This window comes from Triplophysa dalaica, chromosome 25 (assembly GCF_015846415.1).
Source record: "Triplophysa dalaica isolate WHDGS20190420 chromosome 25, ASM1584641v1, whole genome shotgun sequence".
NCBI lineage: Eukaryota > Metazoa > Chordata > Actinopteri > Cypriniformes > Nemacheilidae > Triplophysa > Triplophysa dalaica.
In genome coordinates this window covers 10,133,944-10,152,639 of record NC_079566.1, presented here as the reverse complement: position 1 = coordinate 10,152,639, position 18,696 = coordinate 10,133,944, and the positions used below count along the sequence as shown (strand labels likewise).

The following is an 18,696-nucleotide window of genomic DNA, read 5'->3' as shown; positions in this document are numbered from 1 at the left end:
AACCCTGGTCCTGTAAGTAGAAGCAGCACAACCAGCAGCTGCATGAATGTGTCTGAAATGATGTAATCATACCTGCGCAGGAACGACGTCATTACGCAAGACGTTGCTGTGCAGATACAATGACATTTAAGTGGGTTTATGATAGGTAAAATAATCAATGCAAAACATGGATTTTTTACATATTAATTTACAAAAACCAAAACAAATAGTATCTAAGACATAGCACTACGTCTGCCTGCACCTAACAGAGGTAAAGCCCAGAGAGACTCGTAATTAACAGACGCTTTACACAGTCATGTGACAGAGACCTAAAGGCACAGTAGGCTAATTAGGAAACAAATAATTGTCACAATATTTTTTCTTTTCTTTGGTAATTTTTAAAGCAGATTGGTGATAATGTAATAATGGTATATCAATTTCGTACTGTATGATATAATATACTTTTATTATAATCGTTCGGGATAACGAAAGTCTGTTTAGCAGATCAGATTTAACAGTGTGAAATCCACATCTCATAATCTGCATATGCTGCATGGTGTTAATTTGCTGCTGCATCGTATATATTAATTTATATTTTGTTTTTTTGGGAAGCAGAAACATTTCATAATTTATGCATGTAGGTGTGTGTGCGCAACTTCAAGTGCCGTATTGCAGAATCATCAAATGACCACTAGGGGACGTTCTCATCTTGCTAATGATCATGTTTTGTTTGATGTGTAACATTTGTATGCCAAGTTTATTATTTAAGAAAAAGAACCAATTACAACTACTAATAAGATTAAAGTTTTTCATAGGTTGAATTTATTTATTTCATAGGGTTAGAACATTCAGCAGATCATTTTAAATGTCCGTTCGTTGATTTTTTTAATAAACTGGACAGATGAAAACAGTCTGTGCATAACCACCACCATCTTGCATTGATCCAGCAAGCTGTTATTGCAATCCACTGTGTGAATTTATACATAATAGGATGTGCAGCTCACATCTGTTATTTCTAAGACTTTGCTGCGATTTACTGGCGCCTGGTTCTTCATGCGACAGCACGGTTTCGTTGACACAGTGATAAACTTAAGAAGAGAGGAGGCCTATAGTAAGACAGTTACCAAAGGTCTCATCTTCTTGGCTCTCAAACAATCCTCAGCCTGGCAGCCTACTAATAGAGTGGCTATTTCTGGGCCCTGGCTATGATGAACCACCCCACCCTGACTGTGCGTTGTGAACATGGCAGTGTAACTCGGGATTCAAACTCATGGAAAATATTCCTGTCCGGCTGGCAGGTGTCACAGTGAGCTTGGCTCGAAGCCTGGACTGAACAGCTGCTTCTACTTTGATCCATTAGTTACTACTCTGGAAGTTCAGCTCTCCGGGGCGCATGGCGAAGAAATCTTCTGCATATTTCACAGCTCCTTTTCAGACAATAGCTCTGTGTTTTTAATGAGCCATTGTGTCTGAGAGATACAGATGTAACTGTATCTGTGAGTCTGAACATTAGGTCAGAATTTCAGCTTTTTTTAACAACTTGGACGAAAGACCTGTCTATTAAATCAGTGGCTATCTGTCCTTGATATGAATTATTACATATGCTTGACTTGTCATACCGTAACCTTAATGGAACTGTCATAGTTTTGTCAAGTTTTTTTGTCAACGTTTGTGTGCATTTTTTTTACTCAACATTCCACACCTCTAAAAGAGCCAACAAAGCATGATTTTATTTTGCATATTTGGTACTTAAATGATAAGGCTCCGTAAAAATGTGACTAGCATTGGTAAATCGAATACATATATATATATGTGAAAGAAAAGCTATCATCAATTTGATTGTTGATACCCTTTGGAAGAATATATCCCCTTTGTGAATTAGGTCTGATTGTCAAAAAGCAACAACAACATCAACAACAACAACAAATGAAAACAATGTGGTATTTTCGAGATCCCATTAAAGAAACATACAAATTAAAGTGCATATATAACGCTCTACAGACGAAGGATACAATGTATAGGAAATCTCATTATATGCTGAGAAACATGCATTACATTTATAATCAGAGAGGACAAAAAATACATACAAAAGTATTCCTGCTTAATAAAACACTTTAAGGCACAGTGCAGTAAACCATCAGGTCAAAGAGGCAGTTATAGTGAAATGTATATTTAGCTGTTCAAAGGCAGTTCAACAGAGCGGAGCCAAATCTGAAAAAAATCTTGTCTAGCTAGAATAATATTGAATGGTTGACAATGCCAGCCCAGTCCTTCTTAGGTAACTACCACTGAAATGCGACAGAAAAGGGAGTAGATTTGCTATACGTCCCTTATGGATTGCGTTTGATGAATTCCAGCAAACTCCAAATAAATAATTTCTATTCTAGTCTATTCTATTCATACAAATTCCAGTTGACATGTAATCATACCTGATAGTAAAAAAGCTATAAACATTGGAATGGCTTTTCAGACATGAGTGGACACAGACATCTGCTGTCGAATCAAGAACAAAACTACAATCTGGCATAAGGTTAAGGCAAGTCAATAAGGCCTCTCGGGCTTACAAAAAGATATTTTTACAAATTTCCCCACAAAGGCAATCCGTCGTCAATAGTTTCTTCTTCACGAGGAACAGATACTTCATTTAACCACAATTAATTGTGCCATTGAATGATGAAATATAACAAAAACATATAAACAAAAGAGAGCGCGCACCTGCATTCACAAACACGCACACGCATCCAAGCAAAAAGGCTTAGGTTATAATTTAGAACCGTGCACGTGTCAACAGCATGTCTGGGTTTGGCCTGCAAAGTTACTGATTTGTGGCCGTGCTCAAGTTGGTCTTGAATGGACGCAAATCTTCTTTTCAGAAATATACATGACAGAGAAGGCGGTCAAACTGCACTTACGGTAATAATTTAAAAAGCTACACGAGTACAAGAGAGTATATAGGAGAAAAAAGGGAAAGGATTTGGTCCTCGAGAGCAGACACTCTGTCTTGGCAGGATGCGCTGATACGTTTTGGAGCGAAGTGCACTTTTTTGTGCTTTAAGTCCCCCGTGGAAATAGAACAAGTTGAGTTTAGTCAGTTCTGATGGCCACACATTAAGTGAATCTCTGAGAACAAAAGGTTTGTTCGTGAATTGACGGTTTTTAAAGTCAGGCCTTGGTGATCTTCTGTAAGGTGTCCTTCAGGATGGAGGAGTCGGTGATCGCTGCTACGCGTGGCTGTGCACGGAGATGCTGGAGAGATCGTTCCTGATGATTTCATTAACTGTGAAAAACAAGAGGAAATCATGTTACTTAAAGACTTTAACCAAATCTATATACAATATATAAGAAATATATATTCAAAGAAAGTTTTGAAACACGTAATGCCTTGATAGCACAAATCACAGATACATTTTTGAAATGCTCTTCAACAGGATCTTCATTCATCTTTGCTAAATGCACCCTGTTAAACACAGATGCAAAATATCTACCTTCGTCGAAACCTTGGATGTCCAAATTTGCTGTTTTTCAGGAAATATAACTGAATAATACTGTACTTTTTAAATGATGAAATACTGTATCGTTCAGTACATTTATTTGGTCGGATATTTGCAAACCCAATACAAACATAAAGGGAGACTTACATGGAGATACAAGGTTTCAGAAGGACATAAGATATATATTTGAACTGATCGACAGGAAAGTTTGGTGGCCACAACTGTACAGGACAAATACCCATTGAAAGAGATACTTTTAATCACTTGTTGCCTTATTGTGTCAGGATTGAGAAAAAGAAAGTTTATATGATATCATGCCCTTCTATGGAGGACCCAGTCTTCTATCTTCCTGCCTTCTATCTGTTATTCTCTTTTCCCACACACCAGGACACTGACTCTTTCTGTCAACTGTGTTCTTTGGCTTTGGCATGGGAAGTGAGTGAGCATTGCTTCACTTTACACAAACAGTGCACTCACTTGCTGCTTGATATCGGAGGGAAACCGGATGAGGCTGGCTCGTAGAGTTAGCATGCTAGCATATTAGCACCAGACGTATTATCTTACCAGCGGCCTGTTGGGAGCATTGTATGACCAACAGAAGCCGGATTATCATTTCACAAACGTCTTGGTTGTCAAACCAGTTATTAAAGAACACTCAGATTCGTTTTTCCAGAGAGAAATAAGTTGTTTTCACGTTTGCTGATCGGCGCTAAATGCTGTTAAACGTCTGAGGGCCGTAGACAGGCAGCGGTATCAGCTGCTCTATCGGTATCAAAACAGCACATTCCTCTTCCTTTACGATCGAAGCAGACCGCCTAAGTCAGCCCTTCGAATTCTTTAGCGTGGACGTAAGCACCTGCAGGAAGCATTTGATAAGTATTAAACAAGCTGCGAGTGTTTTTCTCATTTGCACCGAGGAACCCCTTCCTCAAAGCAAAGATTTCAATCTTCTGATAACTTTTCTGAAAGCTTCTAAACGTTTGAATGCCATTTTACCGTGACTGCAAAACACATGGCCATATGTATATGAAGTTACCGTAGATACATGTTCAGCATGTTGCAACTCCATTGTTTATACTAATGATAAAACACTCACAAACCTGAAAATTATAAGCTTTAAAGAGGACAGGGGATCAAGTCAAAGTCATTGTTTACTCACCTTGTTTTCATTTCGAACCTGTATGACTTTCTTTCTCTGCAGAACACAAATAAGATATTTTGAAGAATATTGGTAACTGAACAATGGCGGTACCCATTTACTTCTTTTGTATGGACAAAAACCAATCCAAGTCAATGGGTACCTGTTGTTGTTGTTTCATAAAAATATTTTCATTTGTGTTCTGTGGAAGAAAGAAACCCGTATAGGTTTGAAATGACCAGAGGTTGAATAAATGAAGAAAGAATGTCTCATTTTTGGGTGAACTATCCCTTTAAAGAAATAGTCTAGCTTCTTTTCCAGTAGCCAACATCTTGTGTCTTACTCTCCACCCAAATATTAGGACAACCATCCCAAGGTTTTATCACTGCCTGTCATGTACAGATCCACCCGTCTGTCTTCTGTTCCACACCTGTGCCTCATATCCACCATCCTGGGATGAGTTACACTTAAATTGCTTGCCCTTTCCCTTATAACTTGACTCATAGCCCACTTATGCAGATTTTACTTCTATGATACACTTGAAGTGGATGAAGCGTGATCTGTTGTGATGTCACAATTGAGTTTTGGGAGTGCAACCGTGAAGTTTACAAATAAGTTGATTGCTCAGTTGGGGTTGACTGGTAATAATTTCCCTTAAATTTTTATTTTGGGGTGAACTATGCCGTTAAACTCCCAACAATATGAAAGTGATGAAGAGAGAGAAGGGAAAGAGAAATTGAGAATACACATGTTAGCTAAAGGCGGTGGATTTCCTCCCTGAAGTGTTGCTCCCGGCCAAGACCAGGAAGCCTGCTGAGGAATTCCCTTCAAATGAACCATGGCCTTCATGCTCTCACTTCAAATTTGCCTAAGGGACTAAGAGCGGCCCGGAATGCTGACGTTCCCTCTAAACAATGAAGCCGAGTCTGTCTTTCATCTTCTCATGAGGTGCGGTGGACCCACCCTACCTGACCCTGGACTGACATCGTCTCTTCCCAGGCTCCTGGTTTCTCTTGACCACGGTCTCTGTAATTTTCTTCAAACTGAAATAGGATCGCTTTCCCAAAAGTAAAAGAACTACGCTTCGGAAATCATCTTACGCCATTAATAACTTGACTAAGCAAACAGGAGAACAGTCTCAGCTGCACTTACAGTTCACAAGAGTTCTGATATCCTTCATTTTGTAAAGCTGTTGTTTACTTTTTAAATTTAGATTAAATAAGTTTATGGAGCTAATGGAACATAATTCTTCAACATTTCACAAATCAAATTGATCACAAGCATAAATGTTTGAGTTTTTTTGGCCATAACTAGATCAAAAGTCCACCTCCAGACAAACACGCTTGCAGGTAAAGTGAGCATAATGTTTAAAATCTAACATAATCCATTTAGAGTTTATTTAATTTTTACTTTTTACAATTAAATTCATTCCACAGTTTTTTTCCACAGTTTTCACAAAAATATCCCAGAAACGGAATCACTGATATTAAAGCATTAAAGATGAAGGAATATTTTTCACAGCATTGTAAATATTAAACTCCTTACAGATTTCATATTCTTTTGGGCAACAGCCTATATGATATGCATTGCCAGTAGCTTTCTGATCGAGTAGCACTCATATGTTAACAGGAAATGAATCAACGAGATGCTTGAAAATGGGATGAGAATCGCACATGAGCGTGCCACACAAGCACCAGTACATACTGAAACAATTAGGACCCTTGACAGTTGGGAGTAAATTACGCCAATACGTCTTCTGGCGAAAAAAAAAAATCTGGCGAGCACTGACAACTGCCATGGGAGTTTGGACATTAAAATTCAGGTCTCTTGAATCACTAGGTTCCCAACTGTCAAAACAGAGGAGTTTGGGAAGAAATACCTGCACGACTGACTCGGGGCGATAAAGTTTTATTTACATAATTTATGGCGAGCAGAGGTTAGCGAAAGGATTTTGTGGATTCTAAGAACTACTGAATGGGTTGAAGGGTAGACGCTTCATAGTGGAAAATGTCCATACGTTCCCAGTATAGTGATCGGCTAGACTCAAATCTGACTTTATCTGATCAATTGTCAGGTTATTGGGCCAGGTGCTGGTCTGTTTGAAAACACTCTCTTTAAAATCAAAGTCAAGCTATTTGGATTTAAGCTTTATGTCAGTTTCACAGGCTCTTGTTTACACGGCAAGTTTACAAGTCAATATAAAGGTGAAGTGTGTAATTTATATATTTTCAATGGCATAAAATTAAAAAAGCAAAAACATAATTTTTAAAGAATAAGTAGTGAAGATGAATAAACTGAGATGACACCTTATGACAAGAACTTCTTTGGAAGAGAGAGAATAATTTTGGACAAACTGTTCCTTTAAGAGAGAGTAATTTTAGACAAACTGTTCCTTTAAGAGAGCATCATTTTGGACAAATATTTCCTTTAAGAGAGAATAATTTTAGACAAACTGTTCCTTTAAGAGAGCATCATTTTGGACAAATATTTCCTTTAAGAGAGAATAATTTTAGACAAACTGTTCCTTTAAGAGAGCATCATTTTGGACAAATATTTCCTTTAAGAGAGAGTAATTTTGGACAAACTGTTCCTTTAAGAGAGAGTAATTTTAGACAAACTGTTCCTTTCAGAGAGCATCATTTTGGACAAATATTTCCTTTAAGAGAGAATAATTTTGGACAAACTGTTCCTTTAAGAGAGCATCATTTTGGACAAATATTTCCTTTAAGAGAGAATAATTTTGGACAAACTGTTCCTTTAAGAGAGCATCATTTTGGACAAATATTTCCTTTAAGAGAGAGTAATTTTGGACAAACTGTTCCTTTAAGAGAGCATCATTTTGGACAAATATTTCCTTTAAGAGAGAATAATTTTAGACAAACTGTTCCTTTAAGAGAGCATCATTTTGGACAAATATTTCCTTTAAGAGAGAATAATTTTAGACAAACTGTTCCTTTAAGAGAGCATCATTTTGGACAAATATTTCCTTTAAGAAAGATTTATTTTGTACAAACTGTTCCTTTAAGAGAGCATCATTTTGGACAAATATTTCCTTTAAGATAGAGTAATTTTGGACAAACTGTTCCTTTAAGAGAGAGTAATTTTAGACAAACTGTTCCTTTAAGAGAGCATCATTTTTGTGTGTACTGTTCCTTCTAAGAAAGCATGTTTGCAAAAACTGTTCCTGTAAGAGAGCATCATTGTTGGGCACGCTGTTCCTTTAAGAGAGTATACATTTGGGTGAAATGTTTCTTTGAGAAGATACCACAGAGAGTGGTACAAAGTGAAAGATGAAATATCCAAAGCAATCAAGATATTTATGTTGAGCGGGAGTGACTTCTAGGCATACAGTAATTTTGGGCCAAGATGACAAGCTTACATTTGAAAGGGTTTCATCTTGTTCTGAGAGTAAATAAAGACTTGAGTCTCGGAAGGTGTTGACACATACGCTAACATTTTGAAAAGACCAAGGAAACTTTGATTGTTTTTAAGTCTCTGTTGGTCAACAATTTTGGTTTTGGGGTTTTGGCTAAGGATAGCAGCTGATGAATCACGCGCTGACTGTGACGCTTTGGACCGGCGACCGCTTTTGTACATAGTAGACTTAAAAAGAAAACTGTTGGCTGTTGCCATGGGATACATCTCAATTTGCTGCCACATTTCATATGGGGAGTCTAATGAAAGAACTCCAGCAGGTGATAAGTGAACGGATCCAGATTAATATGAGAAGCCAGTTAAACAGACAGCATAACAAACTCAGACACCAAACAAACTTTTGGTGATGTTTGAGTTGGCAAACAGCGCCCAATAGCTGAATGCAAATCTTCATGACTTTTCATACCCCGATAAGCTTAACGTGGCTCGAGAGATACCGCGGCACGTGAGAAATGATTCAGAGTTGGTGCAGATGATGCATGAACTTAATTTATAGTACGATCATGAAATGAGTTAGTCAGCTAAGTTTTTTTTAGCGGCCTGCATGGAAAAAGAAATCTATGAGCCTGGGACGCAATGTTTGGTTCAACAACACATTTAAAAAGTATTAGCTCTTAAATCAACACTATTCAAACAGAAACAATTCAGATCAGCCCTGAACTCAGGAAGAAACTGTGAATCATGCCATCCGGCGTCCATGTTCCATTTCAGTCCATGATCCGGACTTTAAAATAAAATGTCCACAATACTGTACTTCCTGATTATATCTGTTGACCACTACATATCCGTATATCATTGTGTTACTATAGTACAAGTATTTGCCAAAATAAAGTTCGCTATAACTCTGTGAACGGTATTCCTGTATCCCTCTAGGACTGAGTTTTAAAAAAGGCTTAATGTGTTCATTAAATAATGCATTTTAATAATTGTGATTTGGATGATGGTATCTGGTTTTCAATCTGTGGGTTGCACAGTCACTTGGTTGTTGCAGTGAATGACACAAACACAGTTTAGTCCAATTAATCTCTTGCATTGATAATTATTTTGATTTCTTACCAAAAGGTATTTTGGTTTTGCATCTTGTATTTAAGGTCATTATAGGACACTAAAAATAAAACCATTGAAACATCACTGTTATACTAACCGGAAATTAGACATGTTGTCTTAATAAACTGAAATAAGTTTTAGTTGATACAATAGCTATAGCTATATAATTATTATATGTATTAATAATGAATAAAATAAATAAATGAAAAAAATGAATGTAGCATAGTAATATAAAATTAATTAAATAAATAATAGAACAGCAAAAGCGCATAACAAAAACTCAAAAAAAAAAAAAAACTACAAGAAAAATTTAAAAATAAAAGCCATAATATTTAACACAATATCAATTAAACATGTACAATAAAACTGAAAACAAAACTATACAAACTAGTTATATTTAAATAATAAAATAAAAATAAATAAAAAGTAGGTTACCTAGAGAGTACATGGCTAGGGTCCTGTAATAAAAATTGTGGGAAAGCCTGGGCTAGACCATCTCAGACCAGCAAAAATACCCGCTGGTCTAATTAATATCAGGCGATCAACCTGACCTGACCAGCTCGGATCAGCTAATTACCCGCTTCCAGCTTGAAATCTTGTTTTCTTTGCACATCTTACTATATATTTTGACAACTCCCCCTCTCAAACTCTGATATAAAGGTCTTGTATCTGTGTTGCGACTGGGAAGTGAATATGTGGATGTGAGGCAACCCAAGAACCTGCTTCCTGTTGGAGCGGGATAAGCGGCAGCTGGAGTCGAGTGATAGAGCAGGGAGACACGGCTCGCTCTCTATACCTTCAGGAAACAATGGGGGAACAAGAAACTACCAAACAATTATCCCACCAGCACTGTTATGCTCATTAAGGGCCCACAAGTGGCAACACTCCCAGAAGTCCTAATTGTTCTAATCAACAGAATACAAGAAAAACAAACCTCGGGTCAGAATCGCATTCACACTGGGATTTTTCATCTCCGCAATGACCAGCTCCACAATTGACTCACAAGGGTACATCTTCCTCAAAAACATGTTCGCCTGACTAAGAAACAAACCACAAGATGTTCTTGGTTTTTGTTATTATAGCAACCCAGTCATGATGCTGTTAATCACCGACTTTGATGTGTGAAATAATAGCTCAGAATCATCTAGACAAGCTTTTATGCAAGCACCAATTATGATTATATATACATTTCTTAAGTACTAAATGGAAACATTTACAGTCATAAACGTCATGAAAGTCACCATCTTGCAATTACTGTACATACAAATCCTTACTATACTCCCAGCCTTCCCTGACGCTCTGAATAGCTTCAGCATACACTTCCTAACAGACCCTCAGGCAAAACTGGATAGTTTGTTGTGGTTTCTTTCGGGGAACCCAGCTCTTGGGTCACGTGCTGTGGAACAGTTCCCATAGTGACCCCCCCTCCCTTACGGCAGGATCTACTGCTTTGGCTCGACCGAGCTGGATTCTGGCAGAGATCAAGCCACAGGCTCGTGTCTGCAGCGGCCAAGTCAGTGTTCTTTATTGCAGTGAGGCCACTCAAAGCTTACGGCTGGTGAAGGCCAGGAGCCAGGCTCGTGGCCAGCTTTTGTAAGAGTTTCCATGAGTAAAATGGTTTGTAACCCCTCCTCGCAGGACCGAAAGAAAACACGAGAAAGACCCTATCAGAGGAAACAGTGAGAGGCAAATGAAGTTAAAGGCTAAGCGGTCACTCAAAGAACTTTTAGACCTTTATTCAAGCGGACAGCTTATTCAAATACGGCGAGTTTATTATCATCTTTAATGATTTCTAAAAGCACTAAAGGCTGATTAAAAACCTCAGTACTAGATGATGGACGATGCATGAAACCCTACAAGGTTTTCTGTACACAAGTGCCTCTGTTTGAAATCGAATTATCGAGTGTACATGCTCGCGATACGCCACACCTAAAAGACTCCATTAGGGCTATGAAACCTAAACTTCTAATGACATGGGGAGCCACATTAGCGCTCGGTAAAACGTGTTAGATTTTGCCAGGGGAGAAATGACAGGTAATAATTTGGACATGCCGAACCATAAAAAATCCTGCTCACTCTGTGCATTAGAGTGCATTAGAACTTAACCGCGTTTCCGCTCAGTTTGGGCAGTATGGACTATATATCAACTGCTCTCAAAGTTAAGACGACGTAAGCCTGTTCTGGAACATAAAGAAAACCACTATGGCGCCTGGAATCCATAATCCAAACAGTCTAAGGTTGTATCTTAGAAGGCTAGCATGATCATATGCAGAATAAATGAAAGGGGCCTATTTACTTCATAAAACAAGTCTGCATGGAGTTTAATTATTCAAAAGGCACTTGAAATCCATCATGGCCCAAACTAAAGGAACACTGTTGGTCTGTCATGAGGTCTACCGTGTTGAAAAGCTACACATATCCAGACTATTTGTGAATCATCACATTACAATCTAAGCGACAGTGCTAAAAGGTGATCTCCTGCCAGGCATGAAGTACAAGACGATATTTCAGCAGATCCCAGTAGCCGTTTTCATTACCACTAGCATTCCTGCTAATACGCCGAGAACTATTATCTATCAGCGCTTGCTATTTTTTAGACAGATCCGATATTAAAATTCCTCCATCTGCTGAACTTTCCTTCCACAGATGCTTAAAATCTAACGCTTAAGTTGAGGAGGGAAACTATTGAAGTAATTGATTAACTTTCCACTTAATTTAGTTTTCTTTGTCGATATATTAAACATCGTCTTCGTCGTAGCTGTGGCGGCCGCGCTAGATCTTAAGTCTTAATTTTGTGAGAGAGCACTCCAGCAAAAACATTGAGCAATTAGAAACATCTGTTGGGCATTACATCACCCGACTACGATGCACATGGTCACAAAATTGGGCTGCAATATTGCGCTGTCACTTACCATCATCGAGGTACATCTGATCCAGTTCCTGCGGTTCCTGCTTGATGCTGACAGCCAGCATGGTGGGGGTTTCTCCATCTTCCTGCAGGAGGGGGGACGATCCACCCCTCACCGGTCCTTTGGTTATCGGAGCCGCCAGCGCTGAGGCATCGCTTGTGGCTTGTGATTGGGTCAAACTGTGGTTGGGAGTGAAGGGGAGATCTGGAGCTGAGTTCGGGGTGGAAGGATGGGACCCCGGAGAGGACGCGGCACTTCCCGTTGGGTAATGGTTGGGCTGTGGATAGTGTCCGGGTGTTGGCTGAATGGCAGATACGTGTGGGATTGTCGGAGACTGAGGCCCTAGGTTAGATCCTGCAGGCAGGCACTTAGTGGAAAGGTGAGGTGGAGAGAGATCCTGTAGTTTGGGGCTGGTGCTTGGGGAGGACGAACAGGAGAGGGAGACGGGTTTTCCCACCAGTCTTTGAGGGCTGCTTCCGAATGTGCTTGTGACGCAGGGCCGCAGTTCTGAGGGCATCATGGGGGTCAACGATGGAGGGCTGTAGTAGGGCTTTGGATGCAAAGCCAACCCGGCGGGATGCAGCGGCGTACATACCTGGGAGAGGTCGTAGTCGTCGTGCGGCTCTGTTTTTATGGTTGGAACTACAAAGGTGAAAGAGAAAGGAGTGCGTATGAGAGACGCATAAATGGGGTAAAGAGAAATAAAACGAGTAAGAGGGGGAAAAGGGAAACTGTATAAACACACGTTCTGCCTTCATGTGACTTTGCGAGCTAGCACGAGTGAGTGGGTTTGTGGCTAGGATACCCACAGCGAAACAAACATTCTCATCAATGAGTCTATGTGTCTCAGACCACGCGCTCCCGCCCAACCGAAAATATTTAAAGAAAGAGGGAAAAAAAGGGATGAATCATCGCCGTAAGAGCCTTCCAGCTGCTTGCGAAAATAAAAGCCTTATTATTTTTGGATCTCCCCCCAGTACTAACACCACATAAGCGTGCATTATGAAATATTTTACTGCTACAGTAGCCTCATATCCACAGTTTCGAAAAAAGCCCCATCAAGAAAAAAACTGGATTTTTCTCTCAGTAGAATACTCAGTGTGTCGTTTAAGATGAGATCTCAGGTTTAAAAGAGCCAAATTGCATCTGGGATAAGAATCGGACTGAGACTGGCTGAATAGAAACAGATCGGCATATCTTACAAACTGGGTGCACTGAGTTCAAACTTACAGTGATGAAGGTCATTTTTTTAACATACACATACAATCAGGATCCAAAATGAACACTTGCCAAGGGTCAAATGCGAGTAACAATTGGAATGGAATTAAAGTAAAATGGAGTTACTTGGCAGTTGAACTGTAACTTTAAAGGGATAGTTCACCTAAAAATGAATCTGTAATGAATTACTCAACCTTAAGTTGTTCCAAAGTTGAATAAAATAGTTTGTTCTGTTGAACACAGAGAAAGATATTTTGAGGAATGTTACCAACTTAGATTTCAGTTGTTTTTCAATGGTTTGTTTTTCTAAATTGTTCCAAATATTTTATTTTATGTTCAACAGAACAATAAAAGTACAATATTTATATCTATTATGGGGATCAATGGTGACCCAGAAATCTCAGTTGCTACCATTCAACCAAACATCTTTCTTTGTGTTCAACCAAACAAGGAAATTTCTATTTTGGGGCGAACTCTCCCTTTAAGAAATGATACGTAATACTTCGTCATGGTTGAATTGTAAGAATTACAATCTAATACCTGCTGATGTAAATGACAGGCACAATTCAAATAAAAATAATGAAGAATATATCTGTCATGACTAGTAACTTTTAAAAGGACAATTTGCCACATCACACACTGCCGGTAGGCATGCAAAAGATTTCATTTTGGACCCTGTACACACTAAACAAAGTGCACATCAATTCTAGAACATCAACAAAATCGATTTTTTTATGTGTCTGACAAAAACAAAGAAAACGACTAAAATATGAAATAAAATAAAATATGACAATAAAGTAATGTCATCGAACAAACAAGATTGATATTTCAGGAATGACTAATGATAATTTTAGAGGCAATGTTTAAAAATAATAAACAAGTTGTGCAGAATTGGGATTATGAATTTATAGCTATCATGTACATTACAAATTCCCAACTACTGACAAATAAAAAAAAACATAAATAGATAAACAAATAGAATAAACTTCTTATAATAAAGAATTGTAATCTTTATTTTTACACATTTTGCCAGTCAAATATTGGCAAGACAAGTATAAATACGAACATATGGCCTGACTGGGCAGCAGAAAAAAATTCTCATTGTTGAGTCCTTGTTTGATTCTGGTGAACATATTTGAAGCTACTGTGTAAAATTCATCAGTTGTTGACAATCTCTTCATTCTCACAATGTTGTGTTTTTCACCATTTTACTTCTGTCAGTCTGTAACGGTTTATTTTTCCTCGACATTGAGACATCGCTCATGCAAACATGCCTCCACAGAAGCACTGAAGAAGTTATATTTTGAACTCTGTCAACAATACAATGAAAAAGGGAACCTATTCGGGCCAGTCAGTCAGACCGCAAGGTTTTAAAATAGAGACTAGACGTCTATTTTAGGCCCAGCAGGGGGAAATGAGGCTTCCAGCACATGACATAGCGCAGTGCCATACAGTCAGAGATGTCTATCACTCTGCCTCGTGCATAACCTCAAAATAATATCAGATGTTGTAGATTTTTGATACCTAACTGAACCTTTTATACTCATTATAGAGTCATCAGACGGAGGGACTCATTGTCATTCTGTTATATGAAACGAAATGCTGTCTTGGTAAGAAAGTCTAAGTTACTTGAAAGGAACCAGGTCGCCAAGCAAACCATCATCTGGGCCATCAGAAAGAAAAAGATTTAACAATCTGCAACGCCTACACTCCGATCCATTGCCACTAAAGCTGAAATTGCTCAGACCTCCTATATATGATACATTTTATAGATATAATTGATATTTGTCCTGAGCCACATCATAAGAGGAAGGCCCTTAACAGATTTCATCAGAGGACACTGTTTCATTTAATTTGTGGAAAAATATTCAATATTAAGTTAACTTTAACCGAAGGACTAAAAGTTCCAAAACATTGAAGAATCTTGCCCTGAAATGCCCTGAATTTATCCCAAAAAACACACAGTGGACCAGCCCCCTGCGTGCTAATTTTCACAGGACCCCGTCTAAAAAAAGACAGTAGTCCAGTGTGAGTGCCCACACTTCAGAAGACAGGGCTGGGACAAGACGGGTCTGAGTCAAGTCTTTGAACCACCCACTGGTTACGCACGCCGGGCCTCAGGGAATTAGCAGTGGTTTGGACTTTTCAGATGTCAAGTATTTTCTTTAACATTTCACCTGGCAACCAGTCTGGATTTGAATAATAGCATTCACATACTGGACCCCACCCTGTCACTGCCCTTCCACTGCTCCCGAAGCAGGTATGGAAAAGAACAAGTTTTATGGAAATGCTTTTAACAACGAAAACAAACCTTCCCACAATTCCTGCTGCTATAAAAAGGCATTCTGACTTTCTTGAGATTTAATTCGGTTGAAGACTGGAAAGAGGAACTTGTGTAAATGAAAGGGGAAAGAGGCGGTATATTACCGTTCGGGGGCAGGTATGTGAAGCGCTGGTACTGGCTCCTCTTTCGTTTGCCGTTGCACACGTAGAAATTCACTTGAACCGGGCTGGATATTCTTTGGTTGCGGTACGATGGAATTTCCACAAGCAAAGACACCTGAAAAAATCAAAACCAAATCCCAAATGAGATTAGAGACTGATTTTATCTCTTGACTGTCTAAACTGTGCTATTCTGCATTAAAGTTTTATTTCTGCACCCATGACCATTTTCAGGCACACTTTTTAGGAAAATGATCTGTCGTCTTTTACACACTATCTTGTCATTTCAAACCTGTGTGACCTTCTTTCTTCTGCACAACACAAAAGAAGATATTTCTCTTAAGCATGTTGGTAACCCGACCATGGTGGTCCCCATTCACTTCTATTGTACGGACACAAAATCAATGCAGGTAAATGGGTACTGTCCCTTTTTTGGTCAACATTCTTCAAAATATCTTCTTTTGTGTTCGGCAGAAGAAAGAAAGTCATATAGGGATGAGTAACTGATGACAGAATTTTTTGGTGAACTATCCCTTTCAGCTCCCTCTGAGTTGGCTCCATGTCTCTCTCCACCTATAGCCGTCGCAACATCCAAGAGGGGAGACCCCTCACATTGTACTCTTACTACTTTGCTAGCTTAACCAGATGTTGTTTAAGAAAATAAACACCTTACTAAGCGCCAGAAACCTTGACTGCCCTGTCAGCGTTATTCCACTTCACACCATGCACGATGTCCAACAGCTGCAAGAGCGTCCAATCATTGTGGCTTTGCGAGCTCGGGGCAGATGAGGTTCAGACAGACCAAACTACACGCAGCAGACGCTGTTATTTTTGTGCTTCTCACCCCGAATGAGAAAGCGTCCGGGGAATTCATCTAGACAGTTTATTTCCCTACACTTCTACCCTTGCCGTCTCAACACACCAGTGAACTTTTGACCGCCGAACCGTCTGCGATTACGACTACCGTATGCACGGAGTGCAGGGGGTGTCAAACTGACTATCTACTGCCCTGACTATCAATGTCTTACTATCAATGTCAATCTTTTCATCCACCCTGAGATGAACCCAGTGCGGCTGAGATGAAATTGATGGCGGTGCTGTACAGTAGCCAGAGAGGAAGTCATCAGTCTTCTTGTAGGTTTTAAAGCCATGCGCAGGTGAGCTCCCCGACTATTTATATTAGCACACCGAAGAGCAAAGCCAGATGGAGCTCAATGTGTTTCAACGAATTTCAGCCATTAGACCGATTCGCAGCTGTGCTCGGAAGTCTTGGCCAAAAGCAGAGTAGAATGCTAGTTTAATATTCAGTTATAATGCTAATGCTAATAATGTGCGACAAATCTGTCTTTAACTTAACAAAAATGTAGTTCATGATTCCTTATTATGCAATGTCATTTGGTGAAACTAGTGCCGCACAAATGGCACACTTTACTTTTAATGATCGCAATGTATTTTTACCCATTTAATGCCTTTTAACTCAAATTTAGGCTGTATTTCTGGTTGCAATTTAAAGCTTTAATGCTAATTTGCGAAAATATTGACTCAAAAATCCCCCCCAAAACTTCTAAACGGGCTCTGCCGCACGAGCCCGCTCACCAAACCGAGAGCCATGTGGTTCAGAATGTGTGAGAAAATGGTTTGCATTAAATAAATATACATTTACACACACAGCAGAGCCGGGAGGGGCAAAAATCAAAGGCGCCCTTGTAAAAAAAATAGTCTAACACATTAATACTCCATTCAAACAGATGGTCCCCATTCAACTCCCTGAGCATTGAAACCGGGCGTGGAGGCTCCAATAAAGTTATGAACCAGGAGACACCAGACAAAGAGTTGCTTTCAGAGAGCGTTTGGCTCATAAGGGGAAGAAACAAACATTCATGCCTCCTATGAAAATATATGACAGCCATAGAGCTCTCTTCATTTTATCATGAACATATGAGCTTAGACAGAAGCTTATAAAACGTTTTGAGGAATGGGTTGTTTTTTTTTAAAACAGAGCCCAACTTGCAGTGCCCACAATTCAATTAAACATTCCCACAATTAAACATTTACAAAGCAATTTTCAAAGCAAGGCAGCTTTGATAATTTAGTAAATTGCTTGTGATTTCCATTGAGTCATTGAATAAAACATCTTATCACATTCCAGAAAACTTTATTGACGTTACGCTTTTCTAATACACTTTTAAAACGATTTAACAAACGCTGAAGTCTACGGACATAGGTGTACCTGACAAGTGTGCGTGTGTGTCTGCGTGTGTGTGATGTAGTATGGGGAGCAGGTGCAGTGTTTTGCACACAAACATTGTCTAATCCCAGAGTCTAAACTGTGGTCCCTAAGCTCTCATAGAAAGATTCTTCCATGGAGAAAACAAGGAACAGGTTTGCGTATGCCAGTGCAAGTGTGATCGTTTTCCCAAGAGGGTAGAGAATAGGATGCCACATGTACATTGTATCCGCTTTAGAGACAAAAAACAACAGCCAGCTTTCAACACAATAAACAAATATTTAAATATTAAACCTTCTTTTATGAAAAAAAAAAGATATAATTACATAATTAAATTAATCAGGATTTTATCTCTAAGAGTCTTCATATAGTGTATAAAATGGTTAAAAGTGTATTATTAAAAATACTTACAGATTTGGACGACTCTCTGTTGACTTTGGCTTCCATTTCCCATATGTGATGGCCGTCTGCAGGGAGAAAAAGAAAACAATATTAAAATTTACCACGCATATCTGAGAAATTACACCATGGATTGGGTTTTATTTCATAGTAAATTTAATATTAAACTTCAAAGAAAGTTGTACTAAATGGTTTTGACACTGAATATTTTACAATCCAAATTTCACTTTTGAAATTTCACCAATTTTTATTTCTTTCGTTATAATTTATCCTCATGTGTTTCAAAACCTGTATATGACTCTTTGTGGAACGAGAAATATCAGTGTGCATACAATGGAAGTCAATTAAGGACCAATGTTACCCCCCAAAAATCTTTAAAATACAGGTTTGGAATGACATGAGTAAATGATG

At 38.8% G+C, this 18,696-nt stretch overlaps 1 protein-coding gene across 1 annotated transcript in view; it reads right to left on the bottom strand.

The window, feature by feature from the left end:
- Positions 1–663: 663 nt before the first annotated feature.
- nfatc1 (nuclear factor of activated T cells 1) overlaps positions 664–18,696 on the bottom strand; it is a 38,860-nt gene continuing 20,827 nt past the window's right edge. Inside the window, exons 7-10 of the mRNA XM_056742055.1 lie at positions 18,298–18,353; positions 15,645–15,777; positions 12,003–12,641; positions 664–3,256 (exon numbers count right to left, since the gene is read on the bottom strand). Coding sequence (XP_056598033.1) covers positions 3,201–3,256; positions 12,003–12,641; positions 15,645–15,777; positions 18,298–18,353 — 884 coding nt within the window. The 3' untranslated portion in view covers positions 664–3,200. The remainder of the gene's footprint in view (positions 3,257–12,002; positions 12,642–15,644; positions 15,778–18,297; positions 18,354–18,696) is intronic.